The following is an 18,356-nucleotide window of genomic DNA, read 5'->3' as shown; positions in this document are numbered from 1 at the left end:
GTCCGCATTTTCTGTTTAATTATATTTCTTCTCTGAATAGTTGTTTTGACAGAAAAGACCTTCTCATGCTTTGTCGCATTGAAGCTCTTCTGGTTAAATTTTCACTAGATTAATGATGATAGTTTCCTGTCTAGTGTGTTCCTTGATGCTGAATTTCCTCTCTGTTATATGCTTATGGGGGCTGGTTTCGTTTTCTACTAACTAATCTGGCTCTGAGGCGATGATTACATTTATTTGAAAGCCTGCTTACTGGAAGCTGATTTGGTGATGTTGGTTTTATGCCTGGTAGATAAATCAAAATGAGAAATGGAGCCTATGGCTGTTATTAGTAGGTGAACTGGCATGATGAGGATGGTCTCTTCATTGGTCATCTGAATCAGAAACATCGGAAAGAGAAGCTTCTCTCATAACTGGAAAAGATGCTACTTGCATCTGCAAACATGGTAAATGGATATAAATTGCTGATTAGAAGCTTTTGTTTTGAAATGTTTGAGTTAAACGAGTCTTGTATGGGTTTTATGAATCTCCATTGACGTAATGGAAGTTGTTGCTTGAGTTGAATTTATAATTGATACCTTTTCTGTACGTGATGTTTGGCTAATATGTAGCTTTTCTCAAGTGTATACTTGTAAGTTAGACTATATCCTGGCCAATTGTTACCATTGTGCAACTGTTACATGAGATTTGCCAGAATGCTGCTTTCGTGTTTTATATGTGATTTTTGATGGCATTCTTTCTAGAAGATAGTTACTACTGTAAATTTTTGCTTGATCTTCGCATTCTTCTCTCAGTTTGCGCAAGGTTCTCTAATCAACAACTTAAAAAAAAAAAAAAATTCTGTTGGAGTCTCTGGTTTGTTTTTCTTGATGGAAAACCAAAGTGTTATCTCAAGTTGTCTGGTAATCTGAATGCCGCATCAGAGTCAGACAGAGGACTTATTGAAAGGATAGTCTTCTGAATGTAGAGTATGACTGAATCAGGACCTTGACAAAATTTGAGTGACATCTAGAGGAGGAAGACCCAAATAGATGTTCATTCAGAAGCATCCAGCAATCGCATGCCACTACAAGAGTTATTCTAACCCAGTAACACTGCTGCTACTAGTAAACAAATAATGTTGCCACTTATTCTGGCTTGGAAAGCTTTTGGTTGGAAAAGCTGTTCAGGTGGAAACTAGGATGTTTATTATTTTAGAGTGAGTAGAAGTGGACGTGCAGGCATGCTTCCTCTGTTCTCATGACTGCTGTCTCGAAGCACCTTCCAAAAGTTGCCTTGTCACTTCTAAGTTCTGAATGCTTACATATTGGTCATAGAAGTAAACCTCTTGGGAAGTTTTATTGTTTGTTAATCTTGATATTGCTTGAATATTAGGATTCATCTACCAGCTTATTGCTACTTCTAGTTGTTAAATTTTTTGACATGGATTAGAGCTCATACATGTGCACAGTTAAATTACTATTTATTATTCCAAAGAGGTCAATAACAATCCTTTGCATTCTATTTTTCAGCTTCTTGAGAGAACACTTGAAGCATGCTGGCAATGGTTTGGATTCAGCAATCAAGAGGTTGAATGAACTCTGTTTACAAGAGTGCAATGCAGCTTCTGCTGGGATGAAGCCTGATGTGAAGGCAGGAGTGTTATCATATTATTTATCTGTGTGTTTAAGAAACTATATCAAAAGAATTTTTTGGAAATCTAAAAATATATTTTTTTATCATCAAACACAGAAATATATTTCTGAAAATATATTTCTCAGTCATCACACACAAATCAAAATGAGAATAAGAAAAATTTTTCTCATTTTTTTATTCTAAGAAATATATTTTCAAAAATATATTTCAAATTCTAGATTTCTAAGAGAAATATAAAGTTGGACATCTCTCTCTCTCTCTCTCTCTCTCTCTATATATATATATATATATATATATATATATATATATATATATATGCAATTATCTTTCTCATAATACCGTAGGTCCTTGGTCTCCTGAATCGTCAGAAAACCTTGGGCAGATCTTCTGTCAACAAATAAAGGAAGAGGGTGGAATGGAATATATCCTATTCTAAGTTTGTGCGACCTTGAAAATTGTAACGTACGTCCTTAAATATTCTGGTTAGGGATGTCCTTAATATTCGCTCGTCTGACAAGATAATGAAGGTTCAACATGTTTAATTGCTCATAAAAATTGAATGGTATTTTTAAAGTATTAACTCTTTATTGCTCATAAAAATTGAATCGTATTTTTGAAAGATTAACTCTTTATTCTATTTCACGTCTAACGTGTTATAACAATGTCCTCAGTTTGATTCGTGAAGGGTATTATTTTGATGGTATTGAAGAGTAGTGTTGATCTTGAGGTTAAGAGTACCATTATGAGGACAAGTTAACCAATTCTTGTCTCCATTCTCTCTCTCTCTCTCTCACACACACACTCTTTTTTTAAACTTTAGGTTTGTGTGGTTCAAAAACAGCAGCAGTTCGTTTGTGGGACCAAGTCATTCTCAAATTTCAGTCCATAAGTATGAACTATTCCATCTGCCAGTGTAGGAGTGTCAACCATGCTGATCACAAACCTCTTGTAGTGGCTTAACATTTCATTTGCAATGGCACCGACTAAGTGTACATTCTATTTGTAGCCAAAACATACTGCATGCTCTGCACTGCCGTACATCCTTCCCCAACAGAGATATAACACTCTCAGTCGCTTAGGTAGATAGGATATGATTACTCTAACACAAGGGATATTTTTCTGTACTTGTTTCTCTGCTGTTTTCTTCTTTATCTATTCTGTAGAGAGCTATTTCTGCATATAATTACTAAACATTCTCATGCTGAACCTGTTCTCCTCACATTAAATTTTTGCAGGTCTTTTTGTATTCTTTGGAGCATAGGGTGCCTCTTATTGGGTTTAGGTAGGCCTGGGCATCGGGCCGGGCCACCTCGATCGGACCCGGACCTGGGCCGGGGAAAACCTGGCCCGGGCCGCTGCCGGGCCGGCCTCTCCGTCTCCCTCTCTGTTCCCGCTCTCCCTCTCCCTCTCTGCTCCCACTCCCCTCTCCACTCCCCCTTTCCCTCTCCCTCCTCCTCCGTCTCCCTTGCGGCTCCCCCTCCTCCTCCATCGGAGCGCAATGGGAGGGGGGGGGGGGGGGGGGGGGGGGGGGAAGGGGGTCGGGAGGGGGAAAAGGGCCGGGGGTCGGGAGGGCTGGGCGGGCCGGGTTCGGGCTGGGCTGAGCGGCCGGGCCGCGGCCTGGCCCGGCCCGATGCCCAGGCCTAGGTTTAGGCAAAATCGATGTGTGACACTGTTTGACGATCCTTGATTGAATCACTCCACGCTGTCCATTTTGAGCCAAGGGTAACGTAGGATATGAATATGTTAGTAACAGGCAATGATCTCATTTTGGACCGTACCTTGTGCTATCTTGATTTAAGGGTTTTCCTTTTTATTTTCTTTCGTTTGCAGGCAGAGGTCATGCCCTCAGTCGAAGACCTTCTGAGAGCTGTTGACATTCGGGCAAGCTGTTGACATTCGGGCAAGCATGCCTAAGCTTGAAAGATGCTATCTATTGCCGTGATAGCCTCTATCTCAACATTAAATCTTGAATCAACTGTTCGCTTTTTCTTCTTTTTCATGCATCTATTTCTTTTTTCATGAGCAAGTGAATAAAAGGACAAATGAGTTACAATAATGCAGGAAACGATGAAAGACTTGGGTGATAAGTAATGTTGATTGAAATACCTTGCGACCAAGATTACTTCACCTTTCTCAGTTACTGCTTTTTCGGCTTTTCCATTTTCTTAACTTGGTCTGGCTTGTTTCATTCTCATTGCTTTTCCATATCCTTGTTATGACTTGTTTGCCAATATGTTGGCAAAGCTTGATGGTGGGGCCAAGGCTTGATAATGACAATGATGAAAGTTCAATGTTTTGGAAATCTAGAGGTTTTCTTTTATTTATTTTGTGGTGTAGCGATTGGCTACCAACAGTCACCGAGACTATTTTTCCTGCTAGCTTGCTGGGCTTGCTGGGCTTGCTGCTCATAGTCCAAAAATTTAGGAAAGCTCCTGTTTTCTGAGATAGTGCCTAGATTTTTTCAAGAATGTAGATTTTGTTATGACAACAAAATTCCTATGTTTCGGAACTTTGCCTAGACTTTTTTTTTTTTTTTTCGGGAAGCAGGTTTTGTTAAAAGATCTGCTGCTTTTGATTCCTGGCGCAATTTTTTTTGTGTTAAAGCATGTTTGACCTTCTAACTGCTTCACAATTCATAGTTACCTCTTCTACATTTCTGGGTTTGGAATTCTGAGAAAATAGACTAGAAAGGAAAGGACAACGTTAAGGTGTCCCTAGGAGGCTAGGAGCACCTGAGATAGAAAACGATATGGAAATCTCACTGGACAGAAACCTGCTCTCAAATGAGACCAGCTGGTACAATGAATGCCAAGACCTACCTGAACTTGAAAATTATATGAAAAGTCACAGGATTGAACTCAAGTACTCAACTCTCAAGTGGGACCAGTTCAACACACTTATATGACAACTAAGAGAAAATCCTGTAGCACACATCAACCATCTTCATTGTCTTCTCTCGTATGTTTGAGCTGAAAAATGGGCTTTTGCAGTCCATCATAGTGATGACTAACTTATACAAGTCATGTTCTTAAGGCCAACCATCATAATGTAACATAAAGTGCGTAGAGTTTGGATAATTCTGACAAGAATCACTTATTATTTGTTGCATTGGCATGTTCATAAAAGTTCTTCGTAAATCTTTAAGGTTCAGTTTTTAAAGTTCCACACAGACATTTGTTTTTCCAACCATGCGTTAATTTTCCATTTTGAAACAAGCCATATCTTATCGTTTGAGTTCTTATTTGTTCGTTTATCCTACCTGTATCCTCTGACTTGATTTGTTGTTTTCTACATAGTACGTAAGGCATATATCTTAAGTTTGATTTTGGTGATTTTTCTTTTTACAGATTACAAAAAATGTTGAAGGTACAAAAAATGTTGAAGGTACAAAAAATGTTGAAGGTTCTGCGGTGCTAATTGGTCACTATGATTGTTCTTAGTTAATTATTCACGGGATGTTCAGTCACTAGAGAAACATACTGGTGGGGAAGTTTCAATTAGGTTAGACAGATGCAAGGAAGTTGTAACAGCTCTCCCTCATATTTCTTCAAAAGCAAACATTGAGTCAGACAATGATTCATCAGGCAAGCGGATTGACCTGGTTAACCTTTGCCATTCCAAGTCTATGAATAACATAGCAGGTAAAACCAAATATACCTCTGATTTGACACCAGATAAAAGGAGAAATAGAGCTTTTGGTTCTAAAAGCAGGCGACCTTATGTTGACAGCACACTAATGAAGGTGAAAATGATGTGGGAGGAAGTACAGGAATTGCTACAGCCGCCTCCAAAGCATGTTCCCAGTATTGTAATTATTGAAGGCCATGAATTTGTGGAATGCAAGGTTTGGCAGATAATGTGCTTTACTATTACACAATGTTCCTTACAAAAGCTTCCCACGATAAGCTTTGTCTGTGTTGTTTGCTAGATTTTCTTTTTCACTATAAACATAATGAAGTCAAAAGTCCATGCCACTGGTTGATATAATTTTCTTAAGGATTCATTCTATTCAAATTTAGTTATTGAAAATCAGCTAAAAAGCTAGTTCAACTTTTGAAATGTGCCATAAATTTCATTAATGATAGAGCAAGGACAAAAAGGTGTTGATGAAAAAAAGTAGAAATAAGGATGCCCAATCAATTTCTAATGACTTGTTGACAGGATGGTCTACCAGAAGAAGAAACTTAGGCAGCATTAAAGATTTTCAACACATACCCTTGTCAATAATAAACTGCATGTAGCACCTTGGAAGGAGCAAAAAAGTAATGCCATGCTCATGGAGAGCTCTTCCTGTTGCATGTAGTCATGTGCAATCACATCAGTGTACAAATTGTACATATGACCAGTTTATCCAAAGTAGGATCAAACACTAGATCCTTCAGTACATCTCTGAGTTACTGACATCAGCATGTGTTGCTAAGTGAGGACTGCTTTCTGATGAATTTTCTGCGAAATAAGAAATTGCAAATGGGTGCAAACTGCAAAGAATAGTATAAAGTGGAATGGACAAAAATATTTGTATAGAAGGGAAGCCCCAATACAATTGAAAGCGGCTGACTCCAACCAACTTTTACACGAGAAAACTCCAACCAACTTTTACACGAGAAAAACAGAATGTGAGTATGAATAATTAAAGAATCATTAAGGAGGACTGATAAGTATCACAATAGGCAACTCCTATTTATCAAGAATCATGCAGGAACGTGTGGACTTGTGTGGAAATTGCCCACACAGGCACACAAAAATTACTAGTTTACATTGTCGAAGCTCTGTAGCTATTTTGCTGATTAGCATGTGGCATCCCTCGGCCACTGATTCTCTGAAGGGCCTTCTGTCAGCAGTGAATATCTTGCTTTGCCACCGACAAGTTACTGTGTTTTGCGGTGACCCATTCAAACTGCGAACCAATGAGATTGGTCCTTTTCCAAGAACAAAACTGTTGAATCAATGGCTGCTCATTGTATTTGACAAGTCCTGGATTTCTCAAAACTGGGCTCGATCCATCGATCGTCCAGTTGTTCTCTTTAGATGGCCGGACTCACTGTAAAACTTCTTCTTGATTGATGTTTAATATTTATATGTTTTTTATATGGGCAGATCCCCACCTGAACGTTTATGCATCATACATAGGTTATATATGCGTCTTCTCAACTTTCCAAGATTGTTTTTTTTTTTCTATAATGATACAAATACAAATTATTTATGTTTCACGGCCAGGGAGGCTATGCCTGTAATTCTCAAGCACCTTGTTCAAATTCAGAGATTCGAAGAAAAGGTCGGCAGCGAATTCTTAGCTTTAATCCTGCTTGGAAGGTCTAGGGATGCGTTGGGGCAGGAATCACCCAATGAAGCGTTGGAGGATAGCACCACAAGTAAACAAACTGGTGACTGTGTTTCCAAGTAAAAATGTGACCCATGGATGCAATGGAAATCTGACACAATAATATTCCATGCATGTCTCTCTCTCATAGTCCACATCTTCTGTTAATCTTTCCACCATCCTTAAGAGCTGTTTCTGAATAAAAAAACAAATTAGGCTAAATCAAGCGAGAGAGAGAGGTGACAGTTACTCATGAAGAGACAGTGAGTGGCAAGCGTTCAGTTGAGTTCGGGTAGATTGAGTTGAGTGCCCCATATGGGCACCCAACGTACATACTCAAGAATAGGGGGACATTTTAGCAATTTTTTAAAAGGTATGTCTTTTATTGTATTTTTTTTGCTTCCACTTTTGTCTTCCTATTTTTTTTCATCGTAACCATACAAACGCAAGAAATTTTTTTACACATAACCAGGTTTGGAGTTCGGGTGGACAATGGCCAAACCGACATATTTCTATTAATGTAACAGTCATAATGAGAAGTAGAGTGTCCGGTCCAAGGAATGGTATTATAGAAAAGATATATTTTGAAAAAAGAAGAAAATTGTATATATATATATATATATATATATATATATATATATATATATATATATATATTATATATATATATATATATATATATATATATATATATATATATATATATATATATATATATATATATATATGGAGAGAGAGAGAGAGGTTATGAAAGAGTTAAAAAGTCTAAAATAGACATCATTTCATTAAAAAAGTTCAAAAGTACCCCCAACCCCTTCTTTTTTCCCTGTATATAATGAAAAGGAAACATTTTAAAAGGGTGAAAAAGAGGTTAAGAAAAAGTTAAAAGTTCTAAAATCAACATTACTTCATTAGAAAATTGAAAATACCTAAAACGCCATCTTTTTTGGTATGATAACTGCATACTTGTGAGTCCATAAGGATGTGCACGCAACTTGATCTCACATCCCGCTGTGACTCAAATGGATGGAAGAAAAGGGAGCGGTGATTAGGAGAATCTGCAGTTTCTCTACCATCATTGTCATGATGTAGATGTTATGTCACTCTAAAAAATCTGGAATTAGATCTCGAATTGATGGACTAGCATTTGCTCATCCATCTATTGGAACAAGTTTTCTCAGAGACCTTAAACTTAATTTCTTGCTTAGGTGGGCATCTTAGATCCTTTTCATGGAGTATGTCGAGGGCTACATATCTATATGATCCAAGATATTTCATACCTAAGGTCTGATTTGAATAGGTGAAAAGTGAAAACTGGAAGGACCGCACCTTCTTACGTATGAAGTAACATCACGAGGCACCCATCTAGATATGCTTTCTATATCAAAATTTTGTCCCTCTATATATATCATTCTAGCAGCCAACACATTATGAAAAACTGATTTTTTCATTATATATGGCCACCTTTGAAAGTCGATCAAACAAACTGATGGTCGCTAACATCACCTCTAAGAACTGATTGCCTTCTAAAAAACACTTCTGGCGCAAACCGGACTGTTGCATGCAACTGTCATATGAATATTGGGCATTAGTGCACAAAACAAATGTTCAGTCCAAAGAATTAAAATATTTATGAAGGTTTGTATAACAGCAGGAACACTTTGTGAGTGTTGCGTGAATTTGCCCTAAAAATTGGGTCTGATTTAAGAATTATTAATTATAGTGCTCCATGAATCTATCCCAATTTTTGAAAGGATTCATGACACAATCATAAAATGTTCACTTAGCCAAATGAGTCCTGCAGGCCTACCTGTTGAAGATAATGTCGCTCTGTCAAGACCAGAAGTTCTTTTTTCTTTGGAAAACTGGAGGGATTGCCGACATCATGCTTGGCCTGTCCTGACCGGTCAAACAATAACACAGCAGCAGATCCAAGAAACTAAACTGGGTCCTTCGATGGTTCAACCTTTGCTTGATTTTTAGATAAATATCTTTGTCCTGACAACCATTGCTTTATTTGATGTTTCTCATTTGCTTTCAAGGTGAGCATATTCCCAACCTCATGGCCCCCAGGTTCCTACAAAATAACACAATTTATAAATGTCTATAGATGACCACTCACAAAGCCCCTCAACTCGACCTGACTCTCACCAGCCCCTCAACTCGACCAGTTACGCTATGTTCATCGAAGTAACTCTGTTTCTGTTTGACTCTTTAACTTTTTGACAAGCTACGATATGCCCCTCAAGGTAAAGTCTTTTGTGTAACCTGCGCTGAGGCTTTTAAATTCTCTTAGATGGAACATGTTAAGAACAATATTCTGTTTTTAAAAATACAAAATATAAAAGCATCATATTCTTTTTTCAATAAAAGTAACATCGCTTCAATTAATGCCTTCTTTATAGCACAAAGTTTTAATCAATGAATTAAACATTAAGCAAGTACTATATGTTCTGAATTTTAGCCACATTCACATGATGCCATATTCGACAGTGATCCCAAAATCCGTTCCAAACATGTGTCAGGGATTCGAAAATATGTCGCTAGCTACTACACTGTGCATGCTAAAACAGCCATCATTGTATGTGGAGGGTTAGCACCGTTAGTTGTAAAGTTAAAAGACATTAATAAGTTAAGCAAAAAATATGACCGTCACATAAAACATTATGTAAAGCGATGGAAAATTCCATCGTAAAAGTTATAATAAAGTGTAGGCACATTCTGTGGCCATTATGCTAGCAACCAATGTCTTAAAAAGCACAACTAATACACGATGGCCAGTTTGATCTGTAACAGTTTGGGCAACGGAACTTGTGGTGGTGGACCTTTGACCGTCTCTGATTACTTATTAGAGAAAATTGTGAGTACTAGCGACTTTTATATGTATTGTGAGAAGTCGGAGGATTTTCTTTCCAAATCCAGAAGATGAAATCCGCAAATTTATATATGAGAGTACTTACATGTCCTGTGTTCGAACGGGGAGAGTTACTAAGAGACACTCCAACCATTCAGACAACATCCCTACAATTCATTGCACTCATTGCAACTTCTAAGTGGTCCAAATAAGTAGGCTGTGCAAATGGTTAAAGATTGACCACGCCCTCAGCTTATAAGCTGTTTCAGATCTTACCAACTTTCTGTCCCGTCAAACAAGCTTGAGAAAATAAAAAAACATGGCTTTTAGGTGGTGAACGTGAGGAACATTCACCCAACCTATCGTCTCTTAGGATACAAGACCTACTGTTTTCTATGCATTAAGGTGTCATCTTTATATGACATCATACTAAAAATGCACCCGCACTAGCACTAAGATATGTGTAGTCTCCAGGGGCATATGCCCCATAGAACTCACTCTCTGAAATGTTAATCTAGTATTGAAGTTACATCACTTGTGTCCAGTTATATGGAGTAGCCCCACCCCATTATGTCAACTCCCCATGGTCATTACTTGTGCCCTATAAAAAAAAAGAAAAAAAAATTCTGGCTTCACCCTGCCCTCAGGCTATGAATCATAACTTTGTTGGATAAATCTAACTTGGACTTGTTCTCCTAATTATATGTTTGAACTTGTCCTTGGGGTTTTTGTGAATCTGCTGCAAAAAAGAAGGTAAATTCATGAAACACCTTTTAAAATATCTAATAAATCTAACTAATTTTTGAGTTAAACGTTCAGAACAGTAACATTAAAAGAAGGGTCGACCTTTGGGCATTTTTTCCCTTTCATTGGAGGGGCTTTTAGTCTTTTTTTTTGCTAGTTCATAGTCATTATGTCACGCCAGGCTATGTCACCTGAGGGCAGGGTGTGGGTGCGTGTGACGGAGTGGCACATCATAAAAAATTTAGATGTGACGGTGTGGCGAGGTTATTTTATTATTATTATTATTAATTTATTATATATATAACAGAATAAGCATATATATATTATTATTAAAATTTAGTTATTAATGTACGTAACATACTTGAATAATTGCATTGCATAGTAAAATATCATAACAACATATATTATATAAGTAATTTAATAATATGACGTTCTAACTGGGCTCGAGTGTGAGTCGGACCTGCACCCATGTCCGGTACGCACCCGATTCTATGCAATTCCGGTGCGGGTGACTTAGGGGCTAGGTTATCTATAATAGCGTGGGACATGCTTTGTCCTGCATGTGTTTTTGTTTCTTCATTGTTCTTTATAATAGTTTCGATCATAGAAAAAAGATAAAACGTCTTCACGTTTTAAACATTGAGGTTTTCTTAAGAAATAATACAATGAGTTTGAAAAAATAAGAAAAAAGGGATAAATAGAAAAATTTTAAAAATCCTAAAAATGTAAAATAAGTGATCATCTAATAAAACAAACATCTAAAAATAAATAGAAAAGCCACAAAAAAAAAATTGAACTGTGGATTCTAAATCGACTGATCGTGAAAGTATAACATGCAAGTTCTATTTACCAATAATGTTATTCCCAGTTCCATGAGTTATTTTAGGCGATGACCTCGGCCTTCCTTTTTATACCCGTACCAATGTCCAATGACATCGGCTCATGCCGGTCAATACCGACTTGTGTACCTTCCAGTCAAACAGTGCTGAATGGGTCATGCGAACTAGTCTTTTCTTCACAAAACTAAACTGTGGAACGAGTGGTTGCTCATTCTGTTCGACCAGTAGTTACCTGTCAAAAAAGCAATCCAAGAAACTGGGCTGGGTCCATCAATGGTCCAGCCATCCTTCTTGACGCATATATGGCCATCTAAACCCATTTCCTACTCATTATCACTTGATGTTTCTCAAGTGCCTTGCATGTGGTCATATGCCCATCTAAACCCATTTCCTAGAAAATAAGAAGATAACGTATATAATACTCTAATTTAAAGTGAAAGCTGACGCTACTCTTTCCCCTTACTCCCAAGCCCACCGCTGTGTCATGCAAGCAAGTGGAGCCAAATGTCCAACAATTAACAGCCAGACGACCAGACCTGAGGGCACTTGCTGTCTTCCAACTGCTGTCTCTCTTCCGCTGCTGCTGCCTTCTCTCGCCGGCTGCTGCCTCAGACGCATCCATCACCTTTCCCCTTCTCTCACTGCTGCTGCCTCAGACGCATCCGTCGTCCCTCTCGCTCTTGCTGCAGCTCCTGCTCCCGCCTTCACGCCAGGTACCCCTTCATGCCAGGTACCCCTTCGACCTTCCTTTCTTCTTCTCCTTGTTGTTGTTCTTCTTCCTCCTCCTCCTTGTTGTTGTTCTTCTTCCTCCTCCTCCCAACTGATTTTTCCCAAATAAAACCTCCCAGAAATCACTGCTGCTGCCTTCTCTCGCTCCTGCTGCCTCAGACGCATCCGTCGCCTTTCCCCTTCTCTTGCTGCTGCTGCCTCAGATGCATCAGTCGTCCCTCTTGCTCTTGCTGCAGCTCCTGCTCCCACCTTCACGCCAGGTACCCCGGCCTTCCTTTGTTCTTCCCCTTGTCGTTGTTCTTCTTCTTCCTCCTCCCAACTGATTTTGCCCGACTGAAACACGCCAGAAATCACTGCTGCTTCTTTCTCACGCCGCTGCTGCCTCAGTCACCATCAACACTCATATTCACTGCTCTTGAGGGACTGTTTGATACCTCCTCCTGTTACCTTCCACAAGGTTTACAGGTCTTCTCGATCTCCCTCTCTTTCTCTCTGCTGCTTTGTGGCATAGCCCCTTTTTCTTCTGTGAGTTTTTTAGAGTTTTTTGCTGAACTATGTTGCATTGATGATGTGTTTGACAGAATAAAGGGTATGATTATGTGCTTGATTACAATGAGAAATAGGTTTTCCTATTCACATGCAGAGAAGTAGATGGCAGGTGGCAGAGTTCTCTGGGCTTGGAAGCATAAGCTTTTGGGATGGTAAAACATGGGGCATGTTTGATAATTTCGCATAAAAAAGAATTCTTGTGTTTTATGTTCTGGTCATTGCATTCTATGCATACCGTATTGAATAATTTCATGTTAAAGGTAACAAGCCTAACTCCTAGCATTCCTTTCCCTAACCATCCTTGTTTCTTTTCTGCATATCTTATTGAATTATTTCGTGTTAAATGTAGCCAGCCTAACTCCTAGCATTCTTTTCATTGGGGGAAGATGTCCAGAGCAAATGGTCTGCACTCACTCGTCGTCCATTAGACTGTTAAGCATCCATCATTTCCTCTACACTTTTAAGGGTGGCTTGGCAACATGAACATTTGGCAAAACATTTGGCACAACACCATAACAGCTTACTTTCAAGGGTTTAAGCATAGACTCTCGACCCAACATGTACCTAAAGTTCATTTCAAATTAAAGAGTTATTGTGTTCTAAGTTTAACATATACACTATTCGAGTAACTAACATATATTCAAGTATAATAATGTAATTGGTGTGCCACTGCTCGTGACATCAAATAGGTAATTTTTCGCTGGGAAACAACAGAGGGATCCCCTCGTTTTATTGAGATATAAAATAGGTTATTAAATATACATTGACAGTAATTAATCCATTGTCTATATCACTGATTTCTAGACACTAACATTGCAACACTTTGCCAGGGAAAGACTCATAGTGGCTGAGGACAGTAGCTAGTCATGTAAGCAGTTCGGGCATCATTTATAGGGGATTGCATGCATATTTTTGTGTTGCTGCACCGTTTTCTGCAATCCAAGCAATGTTAAAGTGACAACATTTCAATATTTTTGTTTTGAAGGCTTCCAATGACAAACTGGTAAAAAGCATAGACATTTTAACATATTCATTTTAACATATTCTTTAGTGGTCGTTTGGCAGTTGATACACTTGTGAGTGTTTCATAAATCTATTCCAAAGTTTTGAGCTGATTCATAAAGCATCCCATTCGTCAAACAATTCCTTAGAGGTTGTTTGATTGTCGTCCTATATATATATATATATATATATATATATATATATATATATATATATATATATATATATATAGAGAGAGAGAGAGAGAGAGAGAGAGAGATGTCATTAGGACAGACAGAACAAACAGGTAAAACATAAGAAAGACAAATGTCAGACAAAAGGGGCATGGTGTTTTGTTTTATGACCATCAAAACTCTGGACAAAGAACACCATAGTCCATAAGAACAGGACACTGGTATACAGGACGTCCAGTCCATTCAGCTTCATTTTTAGACTGGTTTTTCAGGGTAATTTTCTCTCCTTAAGATCCCACTAATCTTTAAAGCAGAAGACAGTTATGAAGGAAGGAAAAGAAGGTGAGAAAGTAGAACTGAAAAATGAAAAGCCAGTATCTCAAGAAACCTATTGCACTCGTTTCTTTTATATAATTAAAATTCATTGTTATGTATCCTCGTTGTCATTTGTTTACTACATAGAAAATGTGTTGCACCAGCTGTTATGTATGTAAATTATATATTTATTTAGTATGTGAAACATCAAGAGGGCACAAATAACAAAAAACGTTCTGTTCAAGGGTCATACGATCTTCACTAAATTATATTCTTGATTGTAAAAAAAAAAACATTATAGCTGGTGTGGGCAATTAGCCACACCAGCCCACAAGCTCAGATCCCTAGTGAACAAATACAACCACAACAACAAAACAAGCTATTGGCAATGATCAATAACCCTATTTCCATTGCCAATACTCATCCCCTCGCAAAACCAAGACTCGCCCTTGTCCTTTGTAGTGTAGCAAAAAACTTTTGGCTAGGCTAATGGTCATTGCCAGTAGCCTCAGATCACCTGCCGATGTTTTAGAAGTGCAAGGACAGGGAAGCCTGGGCATCGGGCCCGGGTACCTGGTACTTGGCTTGATACTGGGCCTGAAAGACCAGCCCAGGTCGGCCTGATGGGGCCCAATTCAGCCTGATTAATTTTTTATATTATTTTTATTTAATAATAATATATATATCATTATTAAAAATGTGTTTTGTATTTAAAAATTTTTATTTTATATTTAAAATATATATATTTTTAATCGGGTCGAGCCCAACCTCGGGTTTTGGGCATTAAGTCGGGCCCAAGCTCGGGTTTCGGGGGTCGGGTGCCGGCCAGATGTCGAGGCCTAGGGGCAGGTCATTCCCAGCTTTTATCCAATGATGTGCCCATGTTGAGAAAACTGTTGCAAATCAATATAGGTTAGAACAGCAACCTTCTCCAAAGATCAATTAACACAATTGGTCTCCACTCAACAAGTAAATTGGGCAATGGTCATAAACCAACGTACTACTTATTTATGGAAGTGCCTCACGCTCTCCTCCCTTCCTTAATACTCTCTTGATGTATAAGGGCATGACTGATTGTATTGGCAAAATTATTATCAAAATAAAAAACGTTGGTTTCTCTTGCTTGTGGATGCAGGCTGCAAAGCCAAACCACGTAAAACTGGTGCAGCCTCTTTTCTCTCTATCATCCTTATCTTTCATTAAATCTCAGTCTATCATGGTATCAGAGCGGTAAAAAGATCTTCTAAGGCAAAAACTTCGAGCTTCAAGCAGTGATTCATTATGGAACAAGAAAGGGAAACAAGGAATGACAACGGTGAAGCCACCATCATTCAAACCAGCGATGGATCAATGCACAAGATTGACGTTCATGAACAAGGTAACCCCAATCTCAAAATTACTCGTACGTTGCTCGATGATTTCAACTACTTGGTTTGGTCTAAGGCTGTTACATGATTTCCTAGTGGGAAATCCAAGTTAGATTATATTGATGGTAGTACCAAGAAACCACCCATTAACGATCCAAAATACAAGGAATGGAGGTCCACCAATGACACTATAGCATCTTGGCTCATAAAATCTATGAAGCCCAAGATCGCAGCCAGTTTCACCTTCTTAGAAACCGCAAAAGAAGTTTGGAAAGGTGCCAAAGATTGTTACGGTGAGCAGTATAATACGGCCCGTATGTATCAACTAGCACAAAAGAAGGGCAGCTTGAAAAAGGGGATGTCATCTATTAGTGAGTACCTTGGTACTTCTAAAGCAATTTGGGATGAAATGAATATTTATATATCATTGACTTCAGATCTTACTCAGGCCAAACGTCAACGTGAACAGGAGAGTATCTTTGAAATTCTAGCCGGACTGCCTAATGATTCTGAGTAGCAATGTAGTCAAATACTTATGGCTCACGAACTGCCTTCTCTAGCTTCTGTTTTTTCCTTGCTTATGCATGAAGAGTCGGCATAAGGCTATGGGTATGCTGGCTGATGGTTGTCAAGAGACACATAATGAAGACAAAATGACCTTTACAACAAGCAATAGTGCCCATGTCACCAACAATGAGAGGTCTATTAAACACAAATGTGAGGACTCTAGAAAAGTTAAATGTACTCATTGCAAGAGGAATGGTCATTCTCGAGACTCTTGCTGGTTCCTTCATGGGAAACTAGACAAAAGGCAGAATTCAGCCTATAGAAGCATGGGTCGCAGTCAAGACAAAAGGGAAAGCAACTCTAGCCAAGTGAATCCAGCCATCTCCTGATCGGAAAACCAAATCATGCTGGATAAACTGGCTGAAATGATAAAAGATCTTCAAGTTCAAAGGACAGCCGGCATCTCAATTACATTAGGCGGCAAAGGTACAAGCAAAATAGGTACGACCCTTACTATGGTTAATAACATTGAGGGTAAGGATTTGCAATGGGTAGTTGACTCAGGGGCCACAGATCACATGGCCAATAAATCTTCTTTCTTAAGTTCATATGTTCATTCTAGAGATATTGGTCCTCTTGCCACTGCCAACGACACTCCTATAACTGTGAAAGGATTAGGTAACATAGATTTTTTTAACACAAGTTACACTAGCAAGGTGCTTGTTATGCCTAAGCTTACTACCAATCTTCTATCGGTTGCAAAAATGACTAAGGAGTTAAATTGCAATGTAGCATTTTCTGATATTAATGTCATTTTTCAGGATCGAATGACTCAGAAGATGATTGGTGAAGGACAACTTGTCAATGGACTCAATCAAATAAGAACCATGAATCATGCACTGAATGTAAATCATGTCAACGATGGAAATATCTGGCATCAAAGAATGGGTCATCCATCTTCTAGATTTTTAGATTACTTATTTCCTAATCTGTGCTTCAATTGTAGAGAGTGTGGAATATGCAAATTTGCTAGAATGACTAGACCTAAATTTACTTTATTTGATTCCATTATCCAAACACCATTTGATTTGATACACTCTTATGTTTGGGGCCCTATGCCTATTGATTCTATGGATAGATTTTGTTACTATGTGCTGTTTATTGATGATTTTTCTAAGTCTACATGGGTCTATTTTATGAAAAATAAGTCTAAAGTGCTCTCTCACTTTTAAACCTTTTATAAAATGATTGAAACTCAATATGCATTAAAAATAAGTCTGTGGCTGATGCACATGAAGCTAATAATGAGACTCATGTTGAGAATGAGTGCCCCACAAATGATCATGAACTTGCAACAACTATTGAAGATGTAGAGAACAAGCCAACACTTATCAGAAGATCAAAAAGAATTAGGCGAGCTCCTTCACGCCTAGTTGATTATGAAACTTATCCAATCAGCAAGTATGTGTCGTACAATCAAATTTCTGACTACCCTGCCAAGTTTACTAGAAATCTTGATAGGATTTAGGAGCCCAAGTCCTTTCATTAGGCTTAAGGTGATCTTAATTGGAGGAAGGCTATGAACAAAGAGCTAGAAGCTCTAAGGTGAAACAAAACTTGGGAAGTTGTCATTCCTCCAAAGAGCACAAGCATAGTGGGGTGCAAATGACATTATAGAGTAAAATACAAAAGCGATTGCACCTTGGACAGATACAAGGCTCGTCTAGTGGCTAAGGGGTTCACGCGGACAAAAGGGTTGGGTTATGAAGAAACATTTGCACCTATCGCAAAGATGAATTCATTGAGAATGTTTCACTCTATTGCTTGCAACTTGAATTGATGTCTTCATCATGTAGATGTCAAAAACACCTTTTTACAAGGAAAACTCAATGAAGAAATTTGTGACTTTACCTCCCGGTCATCCAGATGAAAGGAAAGGAAGAGTCTGCAAATTAAATAAAGCCATATATGGCTTGAAACAATCTCCTAGACCCTGGTACATAAAGTTGGGTAAGGCATTGGAAAAAACAGGGTACCACAAATGTCACACAGACAATAGTTTATTTGTTAAAAAACTTGGAGAGAACATCACTGTTGTTCTAATTTACGTGGACGACATAGTCGTGGCTGGAAACGATGCATTTGAAAAAAACATTCGACATAAAGGATTTGGGAAAACTCAAATACTTTCTTGGCATTGAAGTTGCTCAATCTCATAAAGGTATCTTGCTATGTCAAAGAAAGTATGCATTAGATATCTCAAAAACATTGGTTTCTCTTGCTCATGGACGTAGGCTGGAAAGCCGAACCATGTAAAACTGGTGC

General features: G+C 38.3%; 1 protein-coding gene across 3 annotated transcripts; it reads left to right on the top strand.

Moving 5' to 3' along the window:
• Nucleotides 1-11,896: 11,896 nt before the first annotated feature.
• Nucleotides 11,897-17,048, top strand: LOC116254974 (uncharacterized). 3 transcript variants are annotated; one of them, XM_031630659.2, is made up of 4 exons: nt 11,897-12,119; nt 12,238-12,378; nt 12,466-12,583; nt 16,853-17,048. In XM_031630659.2, the coding sequence occupies exons 1-4, from the start codon at nt 12,113-12,115 to the stop codon at nt 16,860-16,862; spliced, it is 276 nt and encodes a 91-aa protein (XP_031486519.1). In that variant the 5' UTR covers nt 11,897-12,112; the 3' UTR covers nt 16,863-17,048. The 3 variants fall into 3 exon arrangements, 2 of the variants coding, with proteins under 2 accessions (XP_031486519.1, XP_049933980.1); XM_050078023.1 differs by lacking the exon at nt 16,853-17,048 and adding an exon at nt 12,700-13,651; XR_004172792.2 differs by lacking the exons at nt 11,897-12,119; nt 12,238-12,378; nt 12,466-12,583 and adding an exon at nt 14,012-15,535.
• The last annotated feature ends 1,308 nt before the right edge of the window (nt 17,049-18,356 follow it).

Source organism: Nymphaea colorata, chromosome 5 (genome assembly GCF_008831285.2).
Source record: "Nymphaea colorata isolate Beijing-Zhang1983 chromosome 5, ASM883128v2, whole genome shotgun sequence".
NCBI classification, from domain to species: Eukaryota; Viridiplantae; Streptophyta; class Magnoliopsida; order Nymphaeales; family Nymphaeaceae; genus Nymphaea; species Nymphaea colorata.
The sequence above is the reverse complement of the archived record's forward strand: the minus strand, read 5'-3'. Positions and strand labels throughout refer to the sequence as shown.